Here is a 20515-nt window from a genome sequence, read left to right as displayed (position 1 = left end):
TGCCCAGGTTGCGGGCTCCATCCCCAATGACTCCCTCATCATTGGTGTTTCTCTCTCTCTCTCCCTCTGCTGCCCTCTCTCTGAAATCAATAAAGATATATATAAAAAAAATTGTTTTTAATAAAATAAAAATGTATCTTTATTGACTTCAGAGAGAGAGAGAAACATCGGTGATGAGTCATTGATCGGCTGCCTCCTGCCCGCCCCCTGCTGGGGATCGAGCCCAAAACCCGGGCACGTGCCCTGACCAGGAATCAAACTGCGATCTCCTGGGTCCTAGGTCAATGCTCAACCGCTGAGCCACACCGGCCGGGCTCCAAGACATTTTTTGTACATTTTAAAGTAAATGGCAGATACCAGTATACTTCTGCCCCATGCTTTATTAACTAGACTATATCATTAACTTGATTTCCTGGGTATTTGAAGTTATCCAGTGCCTCACCTGGGTCATCTTGTAGCAGAGTGCCTCAGGTGAGACACTTCCCCTTGAACAGTTTTTCTTGGCAAGCTACAGGTAGATTTCCAAAGGGCAAGCTTTTAAAGGGCAGGTTTCCAGAAAGATCCACTAGCACAGCACCACAGCAACTTCTCTGCCGTTCAGTTAGCCATGGCCGTGCCCTCTCCAGCAGGGTCTGGATCTCAGCCCTGGGAGGGCGTTTTCCTTGAGTGCCCTCTCTCATCACTAGAGGAGCTGTGCAACTTGGCATCACAGAGTTGCCCAAATTGGGACAATGGGACTGGAATCCCAGCATCAAACAGTCATTGAATGAATATAAGCTGTCCCTGGAAAGGGAATATTACATTGAAATCTTTTTTTTTTTAATCCTCACCTGAGGATATTTTTTTCCATTGCTTTCTAGAGAGAGTGCAAGGGAGAGAGAGAGAGAGAAACATCGATGTGAGAGAGACACATCAATTGGTTGCCTTCCACACAGGACCCCGACCGGAGCTGGGATCGAGCCAGCAACCGGGGTACGTGCCTTTGGCTGGAGTCGAACCCGGGACCCTTCAGTCCTAAGGCTGATGCTCTAACCACTGAGCCATACTGGCTAAGGCCAAAGTACCTTTCTTACGGTACTCAGGAAAGGGGTATGTGTTTCAGAAATATCCTCGTGGGTAGAAGCAAACTAGATTTTAAAATGGTCAGGAATAGGGAGGCCATGGATAGTCCCCGGTGTTTGGCTTGGGGAACGGGGTGAGCAACGGGGTTGTTTGTTAAGAGAGCACAGAGAGGAGCTTATCAGTGGGAGTAGGCTCAGCTGAAGTGTGCCTGCGGTTACTGAAGTAACTTTGAATCGCCATGTAAGAGCCAACTTTTTCCTTGCTGACTTTAGGCTGACTGTGGGGTGCAGTCTCTGCAAGGTGCTTCACATTTGTTTCCAAAACTCCACGAGGTACTATTATGAGCCCCAAACTAAAACCTAGGAGCCTAGGTTATCATCACCTACCTAGTGATAAATCCAGATCCGATCTAAAGCTAATATATATGTATATTTTTAAATGTCTTTATTGATTTCAGAGAGAGGAAGGGAGATGGAAAGAGAAACATCAATGATGAGAGTCATGAACGGCTGCCTCCTGCACACCCCCGACTGGGGACTGAGCCCAAACCCAGCACGTGCTCTGATCCGGAATCGAATCGCGATCTCCTGGATCACAAGTCGATGCTCAACCGCTGAGCCACGCCGACTGGGCTAAAGCTAGTGTTTTAAAGTGGAAGGTTAAGTACCAGAAGTCTTAGCTGACAGCTGTTTCTGGCTTGGGAGACAAGGCGGCCTGTGACATCATTAATCAAGATGTATTAGAACGACGAAAGAAAAAGATGGCTTTGGAGCTATAAGGTAGGTAGAGTGGAATTTAAAATCTGGTTTTAGATATTACACTTGAGATGCCTAAGGGATATCTAGGTGCAGTACAGCAAGCTGTTGCATCATTAATGTTGCTTATGAATCCAACAAAATGCAGTATCAAACCTTATTTCCAAAATTAAAATATGTAAATTCTTTGGAATGACTTGTGAAATTCTCCTTCCGCTAGAATTTAAGGCATGGTGACTTCTAAGTGTGGCATTTCCTATCTCTTTTTTTTTTTTTTTTAAATAAAGGGAAGGTTCCCCACCTACATCTTCTCGACACAAAAATATTCTATCAATTGCCTAATTTTTACTCAGTCACTCAGTCATTCAACAAATATCTGACTGCCTTCTAGGAGCAAAGAAACAGATATAGTTCTCAATACATCAAAGATTTAGAATTATGGTAAGAGTTTTACCAATTCAGTCAATTTTTTGTTTAATACAAACAACAAAAAAAACCCTTCACATTTCACAATTGCACCTGAAAAAATATTTTTTTTGGAGAGGCCTTTGGGAAAAAATGTTCCTAGGAAAACCTTTTCCTAACATCCTAATTCTCCTAATACATATGAAACAACTTTCTCTGCAATCACAATGAGAATCATAGTATCAAACCAGATTTTGGTAGAAAATGTTATTGTCCTTCCTTCCTACTCAAGTAAAGGCTCAGAATTGTAAATTCATCCTGATTTTTTTTAAAAGCGTCTTTTAGAGATAGTTACTGAAATATTTACAGATGTCATCATGTGACATCTGAACTCTGCTTTCGAAAGAACCCGGTGGAAGGGGGAGTGGGCATGAGCAGAGACACGGGCTGTGGCTTTCACGGCAGCGCGAGGAGCATGTGAGGGCTGACCGCAGTACACTTTCTGCTGTTGTGTGCTTCAAGTTTTCCATAATAAAGTAGGAATTTTTAAAACTGAAGAAGCTGGAAAGAAATATGCAAAGACGATAACACTTATGGTTAACTGAGGTATTGTGCTAGGAACTTTATACACATTTATTCCTCTGAACAATAGTTCTTTTAGTAAGAAAAATATGACTACCCCCAATATTAAACAAACAAAGGCTAACTGAAGGAACTAAAAATGCTTTTCCTTAAATTTTCTATGTTCTCTGTATTCTTTCATTTGAGCATTTTTATTTTTCATAAGGTCAAGACAAAAAAATTTTTAAAAAAAGATACTTAGGTTCTTTCGTATCTTTGTTCCTAGCATTGCAGCTTTCCGTGTGAGGACTATATACTGACTGCGTTTTATAGATTATCTGAAAAAACACTGATTTTTCCTTTTCACAGTCACACATTCTGAAAGCTGTGTACAAAAACCCTACCCTCTGTTGCCCTTGTCCTTGCAATTAGGATTCTCCATGTAAGGGGCCTTGGACAAGCTACTTAATCTCTTTGACTCTAAATTTCTTGATCTCTTAAAGTAGAAAGAAGAGACATAAATGACAATGCATGCAAGTACCCAGCAGGGAGCTAATACTTGGTGAGTTTCAGGCATTGTGCTAGGAACTTTATACACATTTATTCCTCTGAACAATTTATTCCTCTTTTAGTAAGAAAAATATGACTACCCCCAATATCAAACAAACAAAGGCTATGAACATACAATTTATTCAATTGACAAATATTTATTGAGCACCTATTGTTTTAGACACATGCTAAAAGCAATACCATTGGCCGAACAAGTATGTAAATAAATGGTCACCTCTATATTAATCATAATCAAAGAAATGCAAGTGAAAACAAAAATGACTTTTTCCATTTTCATTTATCAATGGTCTTTGTTCAAAATAAATGTTTTCTCCAGGGTTAGAAGAATGTGATTCTTTGGGATCTCTTCTACTGCAGGTAGAAGCATAGATGCATAATTTTCCTAAAGGCACTTGAGCAATGTATATAAAACAGCTTAAAACGTACACATTTATTTTTTTAAAAATGCCTTTATTGATTTCAGAGAGAGGAAGGGAGAGGGAGAGAGAGATAGAAACATCAGTGATTAGAGTCATTGATCGACTGCCTCTTGCATGTCCCCTGCCCGCAACTGGGCATGTGCCCTGACTGGGAATTAAACTGTGATCTCTTGGTTTCTGGGTCAATGCTCAACCACTGAACATAACCAGCCAGGCTGTAAATTTTTTAAATAAAGAGTATGTTATGTATAACCTTATATAAATATAAAAATCAGGATGTATATATAAGACACTGATACCAGTAATTGCTAAGTAATAGTTAATGGAGTGAAGAGGGGGCAGAGATAGTGTGGAGACTTATATTTGTATACCAAATTGCATAACTTTAAAATTTTTATTTTGTGCATGTGTATTAACTATTCAAAGTAACAATCTTTAATGTCATAGCTTTGAGCTCCTCCAACTGTACATCCTAATTAAACCACTTAAAGAAAAATGACATACAGAACACTGCTTTCTAATCCTTTGTAGGCGGTGGCACATGCAGAAAATGCAGGTGCTTTTATGGAACACTCAGGATGTCTGAGAAGATAGATGACATTTGGGGTGCAACAGGCCCCTCTGCCCCAGACACTGCCTGGCTACCCCAAGGGCTGAGAGAATCTATTTCTTGAGATTTCTCAGATTCACAAGCCTTGATCCAAATATCATTGGGGCTGGATCAAGGCTGTTTTCCCATCACTGTCATCTCCTGGAGTTATAATACCAAAATTCTAAAAGCATAACTAATCCAGAACAGGTGAAGTCCCAAACATTCCCTTTCAAATTAGCTTCTTAATTTTAATAGGTTGGACTAAATTTTACTTATATTTATTTTCACAAATGATAACCATCCACAATTTGTCTTTTGGGAGCTATCCTTGTTGTTTTTTTTTAATCAGAATTTTATTTAGCCTTGAAAATGAACTGGCAGATAATCCCTTCTCTCAGGGGTTAATGGTTCCTTGAAGTTGTTGTAAGTAAAACTAATTTCTCTGAAGGGACAAGAGCTTTGATGACTTTTTACATCTTTTTTACAATCACTGACTTATTCAGGTATTCTACATCTTCTTGAACCAATTTTGATATTTTTAAAATCCGTTCTCTCTAGATTTCAAATATATTAGAATAAAGTCATGCATAGAAGCTACTTTAAAAGAAATCCACCCCTTCCTCATTCATAGTGGTAAATGTGTTTTTTTTCTAGATCAGACTTGTTAATCACCTTATTATATATCTTGTTAAATAAACAACGTCCAGCCTGGCTGGCATGACTCAGAGGTTGAGTATCGACCTAGAATGGAGGAGACTGCAGTTTGATTCCCGGTCAGGGCACATGCCTGGGTTGCGGGCTCGATCCCCAGTTGGGGGCGTGCAGGAGGCAACTGATCGATGACTCTCTCATCATTGATGTTTCTCTCTCTCTCAAATCAATAAAAACATTAAAATAATATTTTAAATAAACAACATCCAGATTAAGTCTACTGTTGTTTTCTACTTTTTCTTTTCTTTTTAATATTCATTTTTACTGTTGACTTGGGTTTATGTGGTAATTTTCTCCTAGTTTTTAGAGTTGACCATTCATTCACTGTGCCTGGTATGTGACTTGCAATGACTAGTTGTTGAAGATAAACATTTAGAGAACAAAACCCCTACCTTCAATTCTTGCTTCTGCTTTGGCTACAATGAACTGACTTTGATACGTAGAATTCACTGTCATTCATTTTTAGTTTGTAATTTTAGTTTTGATTTTTCTTGAAATAAAGATATAGTTGGTGGTTTTAGATTTCTAAATGGCAGATTTCTTTTGGCTACTTTTCTTTTAACTTCTCATCTTCTGATTTTTTGTTCTGTTTTCAGTTAAAAGATGGGAGACAATGTTTTACTGACTTTGCTCCTATGAAAGGGTAGCTATAGGCACCCAGGAGTAATCTGAATTTCCAGCCTTTTGAATGAAGTACTTCTCGTGATAATGACACTTTACTACTGTTTTTCAGAGTGAATTACTGTAACAAGAGGTTCATAAGGGCATTTTAATATTTGGTACATTCACAAGGTCTTCCTCTCATATGAATCCCTTAATAGTAATACCATTAATGAAAATAACTAATACTTACTCAGCATAGTCTTTATATCAAATACCTGACAGTCCTCACAAAAACACTGTTAGGTAGGCATAATTATCACTGCTTAAAAATAAGTAAACTGAGGAACAGGTAGATTGCATAATTCGCCCACTGCTATACCATCAATAACTGGTAGAAATGAGATAACGTTAAGTAAGGTATATGCCACGGCAGAAGGCACATTCACAAAATATTTTAATAGGGTTATTTTCTACTAGAATTTCTCAGTTTAATACATTTTGAGTGGTAAGAGAAGACTTTACATTCATATTAATATTCTTTCACCATAAGTTCTCTGATACATAGTAAACAGTGTGCAGCAAAAATAACAACATTTATTAAATTTTCTTCCAGTATAAGTTGTCTGATGTTCCACAATGGAAGTGACAAATGAAGGTTTTCCGAGATTACAATACATTAGGCATTACCTAATATTAAGTCAGGTGTGACCACCATATAAAGGCTTTCCTACATCCCCAATATTCAAAGCTTCCTAACCAGTATGGATTCTGTAGTGTTCAATGAGCTGTGCACCAAGAACAAAGGCCTGCCCACATTCTCTGCACTCATAAGGTTTGATACCAGGGTGAATTCTCTGATGTTCAGTAAGTTGTGAACTACGAATAAAGGCCATTCCACATTCCCTACACTGATAGGGTTTATCACAAGTATGGATTCGCTGATGATGAGTCAGTTGTGAAACACGAATAAAGGCTTTCCCGCATTCCTTACATTCGTAGGGTTTGTCACCAGTATGAATTCTTTGATGTTGAGTAAGGTATGAACTACGACTAAAGGCCTTCCCACAGTCCTTACATTCATAGGGTCTGTCACCGGTGTGAACTCTCTGGTGCCGAGTAAGCTGCGCATGCTGTCTAAAGGCCTTTCCACATTCCTTACACTCATAAGGTTTCTCCCCAGAATGAATCCTTTGATGCCGAGTAACTTCTGAGCTGTGAATAAAGCCCTTTCCGCATTCCTTACACTCATAGGGTTTCTCGCCAGTATGAATTCTCTGGTGTACAGTAAGTTGTGAGTGCTGCCTAAAGGCCTTCCCACATTCTTTACACTGATAGGGTCTAGCACCTGTATGAATTCTCCGATGAACAGTAAGTTGTGAGCCACGAATAAAAGCCTTCCCACAATCTTTACATACGTAAGGTTTCTCACCGGTGTGAGTTCTTTGATGCAAAATAAGTTGTGAATGCTGTCTAAAGGTCTTTCCACACTGGTTACATTCATAGGGTTTCACACCAGTATGCAGTCTCTGATGCAGAGTAAGTTCTGAAGTACGACCAAAGGCCTTTCCACATTCCTTACAGTCGTAAGGTTTCTCACCTGTGTGAATTCTCTGATGCTGAACAAGGTGTGAGGCCCGACTGAAGGCCTTCCCACATTCCTTACATTCAAAGGGCTTTTCACCAGTGTGAGTTTTCTGATGTTGAATGAGGTGTGAGCCACGGCTAAATGCTTTCCCGCATTCATCACATTCAATCAGTTTCTTACCGGACTCGTTGCTTTGACGTAGAGTGAGCGATGTATGATGCTCAAAAGTGGGTATGTTTTCATACGTGATCTTCACTTGCTTGAAACAGCATTCCTGATTTAGTTGTCTTTGAAACTGGCGTTTGTATTCCCAGTCATCTCTAAAACTAGAGCTCTCAAAACCACAGCATTTAAGGCTTTCCATTAGCTCCCAATTGAATGTCTCTACTTCAAAAATATCTTTCTGTGGTAATTTCTCACACTTAGACTCCAAGTCTGAAAAAAAAAATATATATATAAAAAATAAATACAAGCTGTTCTCTTCTAAAAGAAATAAGAATATTCTACAGTAGATTAGAGAAATAAAATGAAAATAATAAGCATAAAAGATGAATGGCTTATATTGAGGCAGGATAGAAGGAAGTTAGGGAAAACTCCCGAAATGGAATGAGGAAGTAGGAGCGGACATCACAGGCCCATAAGCACTAGGTCCTCTCACCAGAGCCCCAGCCTCACGCATGGTCAAAGGGAAACAGCTTACGGCCGGAGACTCCTGCGGTGGTCGCAGAGTCAACAGCAGCAAGGACTGGCTAAAATCAGATCGGAAAAACTGACCAGAAAAAGACGCCATAGCTCATTCTACCATCATTAAAATGAAAACTGACATCATTATAATGAGAAAGACTCCAAAGCTCGTTATTATCATCATGTAAGAAAAACAAGTAGAAGGGGGGCTGAGGGGGGCACACGCCCTGACGCTTCCTGAACGGACCACATTAGGGACAAGGGCCTCCCACCCAGAAGGCAGAGTCGGAATCTGGCACCACGCACTTCAGAAGCCACCTACCCTTGGAAACACATAAAACCCCAAGGACTGGCTGGCCCAGCGCACAGCTCGCGAGCGTGCCTAAGTCTACTCGGACGCAGGGCCCTGGGAGACCTGCAACCGGGAGCAGCAGGCGGCTCAGCCCCTGGTCCTGTCTCCAGGAATCCACACCCTAGCCTCTGTCTCTCTCCCTGAATAAAACTTGCTTTTGCTCTCACCTGGATTCTCATTCGAAATCATTTTTGTTGTTGTTAATCCTCACCTGAGGATATTTTCTCCACTGAGTTTTTATTTTTATTTATTGATTTATTTTTAATACTCTCACTGGAGAATATTTTTTCCACTGCTTTTCAGAGAGAGTGGAAGGGGGGAGAGAGAGAGAGAAACACTGATGTAATAGAGACACATTGACTGGTTGCCTCCCGCACATGCCCCGAATGGGCTGGGGAGCGAGCCTGCAACCGAGGGATGTGCCTTTGGCTGGAATGGAACCCGGGACACTTCAGTCTGTGGGCCAGGGCGCTAACCACTGAGCAAACCCAGCTAGGGCCTCCACTGATTTTTTTAGAGAGTGTGGAACGGAGAAAGGGAGGGAGGGGTAAAAGGGGAGGAGGGGGGGAGAGAGAGAGAGGGAGAGAGAGAAACATTGATGTGAGAGAGACACATCGATGGTTGCCCCCTGCTTGCGCCCTGACCAGGCCAGGGATCAAACTTGCAACTCAGGTACATGCCCTTGACCCGGAATCTAATCCGATACCCTTTGGTGTGTGGGCCAATACTCTAACCACTGAGCAACACTGGCCAGGGCTGAACTCATTCTTGAATTCTTTCCTGTGCGAGTCAAGAGCCTGGAGGTCCCAGACTGTGTTGGGGCAGGACCAACCCTGGCATGGAACCTGTACGGTGATAATGCCTCAGATATCACTGTGCAAGTTCTAAAAAGCACATGAAAGCACAAATATGAGAGCTTATACAGTGCCAGAAAGAAACAAAAACACATTAAACCAGGGGTTCTCAATTTCAATAGGGATCGGAATCATCCAGGAGGCCTGTTAATAACATTTACTAACATTTATATAGTGGCCACAATTGCCTGGCATTGTTCTGGGAATTTTCACATTATTATTAATGCATACAAAAGCCACAACAACTACATGAGACACTATTTTTCTCCCATTTGCAGAGGAGAAAACTGAAGCACAGAGAATGTAAATAGTTTACCTAAACTCACAAATCTAGTAAGTGGAGAGGCAGGATTTGAACTCAGGCAGTCTGACTCCAGAGTCTGTCCTCAGCAAACTACATATCCTTACCTCTCAGAAGTTAATAGGTGAATTGCTAAATGAGGTAAAGTGAGAAGCTGTCTTAAGAAAATAAGTGTTTTTTAAGGGATGAAGAGATTTGCAGAAAAAAGGATCCAAAGTACAGGAAAAAAGGCTGCCACTGGGAAAATGGGGGTCAGCCCATTTTGAAGTGGGATGAAAATATAAGAAAGAACAGAGAGGAATTAATGGGGGCCAGGGCAAGGTTCCCTTGGGAGCTGATGCTGACAAGGTCTTTGTTCTTCACGTCTCAGGCTTCTATTTTCCTTAGTTTTTGGCAAGGCTTTGAGAGGAGTTTCCTGACAAGAACCCAAGCTACTGTTTGACAGCTCTTCCACTGGGCTATTATTCCTAATGGCCTCCTCTGCCCGGTCACCCTTGCTCACCTGGGCACCTTGGTGCTGTCATATCATTTGCAATCATCCAGGGCTCTTTCCCTTGCTCCAATAAGGAGATGACATCAGGCTTAGAAATGGAAAGTCCTGTTTATAGGAAGAGAAATGGGGAATGATCATGCTGTTCCAAAATTCAAACCTAATCTCTTGTCACCGAGAAAGAGAGGCAATTACGTAAAGGAAGGTGTGAAGGTTGTTAACTATGGTGCTATTCTCTATTTGCCCTCTTTCCCCCCTAATCCATTCCTTGCTGTTCCTGACCCTTCTCTGTGCCCCGGACACTTACCTGTAAAGGACTGTATTATGCTGGCCCTATAATTTTTTCATTGGATTTGGCAGAGGGAAAGCATCAGCGGGAGGTCAGCAGGCAGGAGGAAAGGGTTCAGAGTATTTCTTATCCCTCCCCCTTGCTCCTTTGACCCAAGAGTTCTGGAAATAGCTTTAGCTGCTGCTAACCAGGCCCTTCGCCATGACTTAGCTCCCTCACTCTTCCAGTGGCAGTGTTTCCTCCCTTTTCCCCTTCTGGCCAAAGGTGGTAACAGCCTCCCACTTGTAGTCCCTGGGAGCTTGTTTCCGTCTGGCCTTGTATTATACAATCTCCTTACCTAGTGAGACCAAGTTACCAAAGTTCTCCAAAGTCACATCCCTGTACAAGTCCCTCTGGGCAGGTTCCAGATACTTCCACTCTTCCTGAGAGAACTCTATGGCCACATCCCTGAATGTCACCAATCCCTGAAACAATAAACCCATGCATTACTAGTAAACGAAACAATTTTCTCATTTATTACAAACATTTTTAAAATACACAGAAGTATACAAAATAGTGTACTGACCCCATAAATCCATCACCCTGCTTCTACAATTAACAAGAGTTTGCGAATCTTGTTTCCTCTCTTCCCTTTCACTTTCTTCCCCTAGTGTATTTTGAGGCAAATCCCACATACCAAACATCTTAGCATTTCACCCACAAATACTTTAGTATCTAACAGATTAGATTTTTTTAAAAAGCATAACCAGAATAACATTATCATATTTAGTAACATTAACAATAATTTCCTAATAACCAGATCAAGTTTCAAATTGCCCCATTTTCTCAAAAGTGATTTTTTACTGTTGATTTGTTCAAGTCAGGATTCAAACAAGATCCACACATTGTGTTTAGTTGATAGGTTTCCTAAAGTCTCTCAAATCTCTAACAGGCTCCAAAGGCCCTTTAAAATTTTTATTGCTATTTATTAAAGAAACCTTTGAATCAGAATTTCCCACATTTTGGATTTAGCCAACTGCATCTTCATGCTATAGTTTAATATGTTCTGTTTCCATATTTTCTGTGAAAGGCTGTTCGATCTGGAGGCCTGATTGACTGTTTTTTGAGAGAGCATGAATATGCTAAAGGTGGTACTGTTTACTTCCTGTAGTGTCCCAATAGGAGGCATATAATTACTAGCTGTCCCAATTAGAATAAAGTTAAAATTGATGAGTAGGTTCAGGTTTTAACAACCTGATCCATCCAGGAAAATGTTTTTAAGATAAAAAGAGAAGGGTGCTGTCGGAAGGAGGTGATCAAGCAGGCAAGCTAGGCTGAATGCCTAAGCCACAAAGGAACTGTAAGCAGCACATTTATATGACAAAGGCCTACATGCTTTGCATATTCCTGTGGCTACAGATAAGAACTGCCTCCTTCATTCAGCCAGAATCTCTTCTACTGTCCACAAGGTCTATGACTGAGCAAAGGCTAGCTAAATGGGGTCTTATAAATAAACAAAATAACACATACAAAACACACAGCAAACACAGGCCTAGCAAATGCATCCCTTTTTACCAATTTTCTCCCTTGAGATAAAAAAGAAAGAATCCAAAATGTCTTATAAATCTCTATCTTAAATATAGGATTCAAACAAGATCCACACATTGTGTTTAGTTGATACGTTTCCTAAAGCCTTTCAAATATTCTTTATAGAAGTTTTAAATCTATCCTGAAGACTCAGGGTCATAAGTAGCCTGTGGATCTCAACCTAGATTATACCTTCCTCTTTAGGATGCACTTGGGACGATGCAGAGGGTGGTCTAGTTGTTACAATGTTGGAGACGTTGGTCTGGGGGTGCAGGGGTGGGCAGTGTGCTACAGACATTAATGCTGGCTGGCATCAGGAATGTTAAATGTCCTGAATGTTAAGTTTCTGGGCTACGTACCCAGGACAGTCCCCTACAACAAAGAATTATATGACTGAATATGACGACAGTGTTCCCACCCACTGCTTCTGTTAGACTTCATGAACAATTCTTGGTTATGGCAAATTTTATAATAAACACAGGGATTTTTATTTGCTACATAATATTGCACTTTACATCTTATAAGATATAATCATTCCATTATTTCAAGGGCAATTAGCTTAAATAAGATTTGTAAAATCTTCACAGTTTATTATATACTGTGAATATTTATCACCCTTTACTGTCTACTTTTCTTTGTTCCTGAAAAAAAGAAAAATGAAGGAGGTGGACCTCAGTCACATAAACGTGGCCCACAACCAACACATATTGTTCAACCTCAAAATGGACCATTTTACAGTTACTCATCTCATAAATTCCCTTGCAAGACCGGAGAACTTTTGATAGTGTGAAGTATTTTATGATTTTTAAAGAGGGGGTGATATTTAAAAACAGAAGAACAGGAAACTACCCAGGTTAATGAAAACGATCAAAATTCTTATCTTTGTCCCCTTTCATCCATAGTGCTAATAAGGGAGGCTCTCGAGAGAATCTGTCTCTGCTGCATTGGCGCTCTGATCACAGCACTGTGCACACACGTGAACACTGCTGGAGAGGGCCAGCGTCACTAAGGGAAGTGGGGCACCATCACTCACTCTCTGGAATGGAAGAACTGGAAACAGGTTACTGAACGGGGCTCAGCTGAGACAGGGAAGTTTCAGGATAAAGAACACAAATGTTCATATGATCTGGAAGAAAGGTTACTTCAAGGATAGAGGGAACTTCAACTTACCTGGGCCATGGCCTTTAGAACTACCCAACCTGCTCAGATTTCTCTAGGTTCTTCTCTTGGACAAGCACGGAGTCCTGAAAAAGCAGAGTAGGGAAGGAGCAAATCTCTCATAAATTGGGCTTGCCTCAGCAATCCTAAGTAGATGAGCTGAAAAACAACTGAACTTCTAGTGTCCTGCTCTGCTTCCCCTGCCCTCCCCTGGTCTTGCCACACACCACTAATGCTAAGAACTACAGCTTTAACAAAACCCAGCCCCTCCTTAAACCTTAGGGAAACCAAAAGATGGATTCAAGGCACATGTGCTCCAGCGCTGACACAGAATCCGTGCAGCTCAGCAGGAGGGGTTCTGGCCCAAACAGGCCCTCATCTTGTTTCTGCTAGTCTATGCCCAAACGGGCCTAGATAGCTCCCACCTGTTCCAAGCAGATCTTCCTGTGCACCCGTAGCAAGGAGGATCATAACCTTACTCGCCCACTTTACCCCCTCAGGGTGAGGAAGTGCGCGCACAGCATACTGTACAGGCCACACCCTGTGCAAAAGCCACTCTTGGACAAAGTCTTCCAGCCTCTGTGGGCTCGACAGGCAAAGCCTCTCGGGTGCCTCCTTGGCTTCACTTTCTCTTCCTAAGTCCAAAAGGGGGCGATGCCACCCATGCCAGAGGCTTCGTCAAAGCCACCAGCCCCAGCTGGATTCACCGGACAGGAGCAAGAAAACCACAGTAATCCAGGCATTTTACAAGCATACCTGCACATCCAGAATATGGACCTGAGTGGGAACTCAATTTATAGCAGCCTCCTGGCCCGGCACCTATTTTCCATTTAAACCCTCCCTATTGCTTTCCTGCAGAACATCACTTCATCACTGGCTGGCAGTTACTGAGGCTGCAGTTCTGTGGAGAATGGCCTGTACCTCCAGGTAATGAGATTTCAGGGGTTTTAAGGAGAGCAGCAAGGTTGGTTTTAATTAGAGGGGCAAGAAGCTTCCCATGGTGGGTGTGTCAGAAGGAAGATCAATGTAACCAATGGGGGTGGTGGCGAGGAAAACTTCCCGTAAGTTATAGAACATGATCTGGGACCTAAAAATCAGAGAATTTTAATATACAGAATAGGGATAGAGGAGCATTCTGAGCAGAGTGAAGAGCAGTGCAAAACAGTGGGCCAGTATATGGTGTATTTGAGGAGCAGAGAACAATTTGGAGTGACATGAATAGTTTGGGAAAGGTCTAGACCAGTGTGCTGTCCAACAAACTTTCTGTGACGGAAATCTATACTGTCAGTCATGTAGCCATTAGCCCCATATGGCTAGTATGACTGAAGAATTAAATTTTTTACTTAATTTTAGTTAATACAAATTTAAATTTAATTAGTTCTAGAACCTAGGGGAAAGTAATGCTGGAGATAACATTAGGGGTTGGAAAATGAAGGTGTATGAATGAAATAAAATAACTATAAGAGCAAGGACCAGGTCTCACTATCACTGTGACTGGCACTTGCCATGGTGACCAATGAATAATGACTGAATATATAAAAGTTTGGTTTTCATTCATTAATAAATGGAAGGTAACTGAAGAATTTAAGGAAGGAAGTGATAAGGCCAATATGACCAGATTATTTCATTGGAGAGGAGTAAAAGTGAAGTCAGGAATAGCAACTGAAGAGTTCTTGTACTCTCTCAAGCAAACCAAGGATCTGACCCCAGGATAGTTAGTGACAGAGGAAATGAGAAGGAAGGAGATGAAGTCAGGTATAGAGAAGTAAAATCAGCCCTGGCCGGTGTGGCTCAGTTGGTTGAGAATGGTCTGTGCATCAGAGGTGGCCGGTTCGTTTCTGGTCAGGGCCCATGCCCGGGTTGGGTTCAGAGCCCAGTCAGGGTGCTTATGGGAGGCAACCAATCGATGTTTCTCTCTTGCTCCCTTCCTTTCTCTCTCTTGAAAATCAATAAAAACATATTTTAAAAAAGGAAAAGAAAAGAAGTAAAATCAACAGGCTCTGGCATCTAATGGAATATGGCAGCAGAGAGAGAGAAAAGTCAGGAATTCTCTCATATTTCTCTCTCATGTTTACTGAGTTCCTACCTCAACTGGCATTTTCCTGTTTGTGAGGAAGATGATAAATCCAGCCCCTGTCCCAGAAAAGCTCACACTCTAATGGAAAGAGGCAGTAGCAAATACACCGCCATTCCTCTCTACATGCCAGCTGGCCAGAGTTCTACGGGGAAAAATAAAGAGTAAGAGGATAGGGACTTTGGGGGGAATGGAGGGTAGCCTAAGGTTCTTCACTGAGCAGGTGACATACAAGAATGGAATGAGTGAGCAATGAAGACATCTAGGGGAGGTACGTTCCTAGCAAAGGGAACAGCAATCGCAAAGGCCTCAAGGCAGGAGCAGGCTTTCTTCGGTCAACAGAGGAAGGAGCTAGAGTGGCTGGAATGAAGTATATGAGAGAAAGCGGGTCAGAGGCTCATCTGGGTCAGCTGCATCACGTGAGGCTTGTAAGAATTTAGGTTTTTACTCTTGAGTAAAGCAGGAAGCTACTGAAACGTTTCGAGCCAAGGAATGGCATGATCTGATTTACATGTAGAAGGACCAGTTGTGGAAAATGGGCTAAAGGGGACAAAGGGGTGGGGAGCAGGGAGACCAGCGAGGCTGCTGCAGTAATCCAGGCAAGGGGCGAGTGCGGTCTGCACTGGGGGCGGAGGTGATGGGAACCGATCAGGTTCCAGAGTCTCTGAAGGGAGAGCTGGCAGGATTTGCTAATTTTAGGTACATAAGAAAATAAAGCCAAGATGACACTAAGGTTTTTGGCTCGAGCAACTCGAAGTGTGAAGTTGCTATTTGTTAACACAAAGGACTATGAAAGGAGCAGGTTCGGAGGGACCACTAGGAGTTCTGTTTTAGACCTTAATATTTGAGATGATTATTACATACCCAAGTGCAAATGTCAAGTGTCCATTAGACATTTGGTTCTGGAGTTCAGGATAAAGTCCAAATATAGAAATATAAAATTGGAAATTACTGACGTACAGATGGCATGTAAAGCCCTGAGACTAGATAAGTTCACCTACAGAGTGAGTGAAATTAAGGAAAATGTCTGTGAAATTAGGGAAAAGGTCTGTAAAAAATAATATAAATAGAGCCACTTTATTACTTTTTTATCCTCACTCCCCCCAAATATATATCTATTTCCATTGCTTTGGATAGAGTGGCTATCTGTCTAGGTAGGTAGATAGGGGCAGAGAGAGAAAGAGACACATCGATGTGAGAGAGACACATCCATTGGTTGCCTCCTGCATGTGCCCTGACTGGGGAATGAATCTGCAACCCAGGTGCGTGCCCTTCACTGGGAATTGAACCCAGGACTCTTTGGTGTGTGGGCCAACGCTCTAATCACTGAGCCAAACAGAGTCACTTTAAAATGGAGTCAGAGCTGCCATCCCAGAGGAACTGCCTTGTAGTCTTACTCCTCAAACCTTTGGAATGTTAAAACTGGATAAAATAATCTTTGGACTGGGCTTAAGGCAACACTGTATCCCAAACAACTATTTGCAAAGACAGAAGGAAAGCAGATATGATTATTGGACTGAAAATTAAAAACATTCTTTAGGCCCGGTCGGTATGTTTGAGCATCAACCCATGAACCTGGAGGTCACAGTTCGATTCCCAGTCAGGACACATGCCCGGGTTGTGGCTTGATCCCTAGTAGGGAGCGTGCAGGAGGCAGCTGATCAATGACTCTTTCATCATTGATGTTTCTATCTCTCTCCCTCTCTCTGAAATAAAAAATATATATATGTATTTTTAAAAAGAACAAAATAGGAATAGTCTTAACCAAGAAAGCAAGACTACATTGTAAACTATAAACCATCGCTGAAAGAAACAAAAGAACAAAAGAACATAGGTAAATGGAAAGATATTCTGTGTTCAAGGATTGAAAAACTTAAGATGCTGCTATGGACTGAATTGTGTGTCTCTCCCCCACGCCCATTCATATGTTGCAACCGTAACCCTTAATGTCATTGTATTTGGAGATAGTGCCATTGTAAAAGTAATTAAAATTAAATGAGGTCATAAGGGTGAGGTCCTGATGTGACAGTATTAGTGTCACATAAGAAGAGACATCAGAGAGGACTCTCGCTCTCTCTCTGCCACCATGTGAGGACTCATCAGCAAGAAGGTGGCCACTTGTAAGCCAGGAAGAGAAGCCTCACTAGAATCCAACTATGCTGGCACCCTGATCTCAGACTTCCAGCCTCCATAACTATGAGAAAATAAATTTCTGTTGTTTAAGCCACCCAGTCTATGGTATTTTGTTATGGCAGCCTGAGCTGACCAAGATAGATGTTAATATTACCAAGATAGATGTTAATAATACCTAATATGTTAATACACATATTTGATGCAATTCTTATCAAAACTCCATTGATATTTTTTGAAGAAATATAAAAATACATTCTAAAACTCACAGTCTCAATGAACCTTGAATAGGCTAAACACTATATAACCTTGAAAAAGAACAAAGTTGGAGTTCTCACACTTCCTGATTTCAAAACTTACTAGAAAGCTACAATAATCAAAATAATGTGGTACGGACAAAAGGACAGCTATCTAGACCAATATAATATAATAGAAACCCTCATATATATGGTCAAATTATTTTCAACACGAGAACCAAGACCATTTCATGGGGAAAAGGACAGTCTTTTCCTTTGGTGTTGGGAAAACTGGATATCCATATGCAAAAGAATGAAGTTGGACCCTTACCTAATACCACATAAAAAATTTAACTAAAAATGGATCCATGATCTAATCATAAGAACTAATACTATGAAACTCTTAGAAGAAAAGAGAGAAATATCTTCATAACATTGTATTTAGCAATGATTTCTTGGATATAACAATAAAAGCACAGGCAAAAGAAAAACAGATATGTTGTGGACTTCACCAAAACTAAAAGCTTTTGCCCTGGCTGGTGTGGCTCAGTTGGTTGGGTGTTGTCCTATGCACCAAAGGTTCCTGATTTGATTCCAGGTTAGGGCACATGCTCGATCCCCGGTATGGGTGTGCAGGAGGCAGCGGATGAATGTTTTGCTCTCATATCGATGTTTTTCTCTCACATTGATGTTTCTCCCTCTCCCTCTCCCTTCCATTCTCTCTAAAAAAATCAATAACAACATATTTACAAAAAGGGTTAGGTGAAAGTAGTATGAGAAATAGGATATTTATATAGATTAAAGCATTTCTCCATAAGACACTTGGGTAATTATAATGGGAAAAATAGTGGAGAAACCACTGTAATCAAGTGATTAAAGTTAATACTACTACAACTAAAACAAATTGACTTCATGGGTCTCCTGATATGATACACTGAGACCATATCACTTTTGGGGTATTCTTGCCTCAAATGCATAATCTAAATTTAATCATGAGGAAGCAGCAAGCCTCAATTTGAGGAACATTCTACACTACATAATTTATATAATGGCCAGTTCTCTTCAAGTGGCAAAGTCATGAAGGACAAAGAAAGATCGAGGAACTGTGCTAGATCAAGAAGGCTAAGGAGACTTACCAACTAACTTCAACACATGATTGTGGATTGGCTCCTAGTCCAGAAAAAGGACACTAAGAGACATTGGGTTTGTAGATTAGTTATTAATAGTGTATCATTGTTAATCTCCTGGTTTTAATCATGTACTGTGATTATGTAAGATGTTACCATATGGAGAAGCTGGGTTAAGAGTATATGGAAATTCTGTTTTTGCAAGAGTTTTAAACCTAAAACTAATTTAAAATGAAAAGTTAAAAAATTTTTTAAAATGAATACTAGGTGTGTAGAGAGCAGTGATGCCTTTCAGTTCATCTCCAGGGCACCCAGTAATTTACTCCAATGGCACATACTGGAGATCAGGGCATGTTGGCAGGGGGAGGGATGGTGGTGGTCTCTGTTAGTCAAGGAGTTTCAGAAGAAGGAAAGAAAAGCATGTCTTGGAAAATAGGAAGGGTTTCAGGGAAAGAAGAAAACCCGATGCACCATGAACTTGGCTTTTGGACGTTCAAAAGTAATTCTCTCCTTCTCCTCTAAATATTTCCCTTGAAGGAGTCAAGAAAGGAATCATGAGCGACCAAGACATTTTTGAAGGATCATTTTCCTACCCTCCCACACAAGGGAGACTTGCCATCCTGTCCAATCCCAGGGTTACAGTTTAAGGCTGAGGTTCTCACTGTCCAGGGCCACAATCTGCCCTAATTACACAGGCTCTGCCGTGATCAGAGCACTGCAGTCACAGACACCTCACACCCACACACCTGGGGCTGCACAAATGGTAACTCACAACCACAACCACACACCCACTCTTGAGACACACAGTACACAACCACACAATCACAGACACCTCCACACCCTTGAACACCAGTCATAATCTCACACCTACTAAGAAGACACAAAGTCACACAATCTGACCACCATCACACACAGCCACTCTCACACAGTCACAGACTTCCTAAACCAACACCCACAAATGCCTGGCACAGCCACAATTACATACCCACTTAGAGGATACCGCCAACTCAATGTTAACCAGTCACAATTCAACATTCACTCTGGAGACACACAGTCACACAGGAAAAGATAAACCACACCCCAAGGGACACACTTGGAATATACAGGCAGTGTCACCACCCAGTCACAGACACACGACAACTGCACATGGTAACACACACGGTCACAGTATCACGCAACCATACACCCACCTTGGACACACTGCGATCGTAACCCAGATACCCGCACCCATCACACATTTACAACTACACCCACATCTCCAAGAACAAGGCGTGCGGTCATACGTCCACAACGGGGACACAGTCACAAGGACCAAACCACACTCCAACACAGTATCACACATGGTTACAAAGACAACCAGACACACTTCCTGAAGACAGGCGAACACAACCGCACACTCACAGGCACCCAACCACAGCCACAAAGCACTCATTCATAATCCGCCATTCTCAGGGCGCGACCGCCGGCGCGCAAAGACCTAAAGCTCTGGACACGCCCCATCCCCGCCCCGGATTCCCAGACCCCTCACCTTCTGCCTCCCCTTGGTAGCGTCCGGGTCCCCGCGGAGTAACGATATCACCACCACGTTGCGACGTAACGTCCGGCCGCTGTGGACTCTGGGAAACGTAGTCCAGATCCAGGCCAGCCAGACAAGATGCCGGCCTCGTACTTCGGAATCTGAGCGTGGCTCGTTTGACACGGAGCACGGGAGACTTCAAAGAGGGAGTCCCCGTTGAAAACCTCCCACCAGGCTTGAGCTGATCTTCCAAGGCAGGACCACTCACCCCGAGAGCGCCACAGTCACAGAAAGAGGCAGCCAAGTTCGCGTTGGAGAGACAGAGGCAGAGTGCCGACCAGCAAAGCCTTAAGGGAAATGTAGTCCAAGGCCGGAAAAGCAGCGTTGCTGTTCATAGAAGGTAACCAGATACCACCGTGGGCCTGGACTTGGTGACGGTGCGAACTGCGTCGCGGAGACTTGTGGGAGTGCTCAG

General features: G+C 42.0%; 1 protein-coding gene across 1 annotated transcript; it reads right to left on the bottom strand.

Annotated features, from left to right (window-relative positions):
• Positions 1-6114: 6114 nt before the first annotated feature.
• Positions 6115-20390, bottom strand: ZNF565 (zinc finger protein 565). Its single transcript, XM_016220940.2, has 5 exons — positions 20053-20390; positions 12970-13043; positions 10571-10697; positions 9957-10052; positions 6115-7698 (listed from the first exon to the last, which is right to left on the bottom strand). Exons 2-5 carry the CDS (start codon positions 12976-12978, stop codon positions 6431-6433), a joined length of 1500 nt encoding a protein of 499 aa, XP_016076426.1. The 5' UTR covers positions 12979-13043; positions 20053-20390; the 3' UTR covers positions 6115-6430.
• Between the last annotated feature and the right edge of the window lie 125 nt (positions 20391-20515).

The sequence above is a fragment of the Miniopterus natalensis genome, chromosome 18 (genome assembly GCF_054644295.1).
Source record: "Miniopterus natalensis isolate mMinNat1 chromosome 18, mMinNat1.hap1, whole genome shotgun sequence".
NCBI classification, from domain to species: Eukaryota; Metazoa; Chordata; class Mammalia; order Chiroptera; family Miniopteridae; genus Miniopterus; species Miniopterus natalensis.
The sequence above is the reverse complement of the archived record's forward strand: the minus strand, read 5'-3'. Positions and strand labels throughout refer to the sequence as shown.

Excerpts from the sequence above, each read along its gene's own strand:
- ZNF565 (XM_016220940.2), bottom strand. Across the intron at positions 10,053-10,570 it reads TGGTAACTTGGTCTCACTAG|GACTTTCCATTTCTAAGCCT; the intron begins GTAAGGAGATTG and ends TCCTATAAACAG. Across the intron at positions 7,699-9,956 it reads GACAGCACCAAGGTGCCCAG|ACTTGGAGTCTAAGTGTGAG; the intron begins GTGAGCAAGGGT and ends TTTTTTTTTCAG.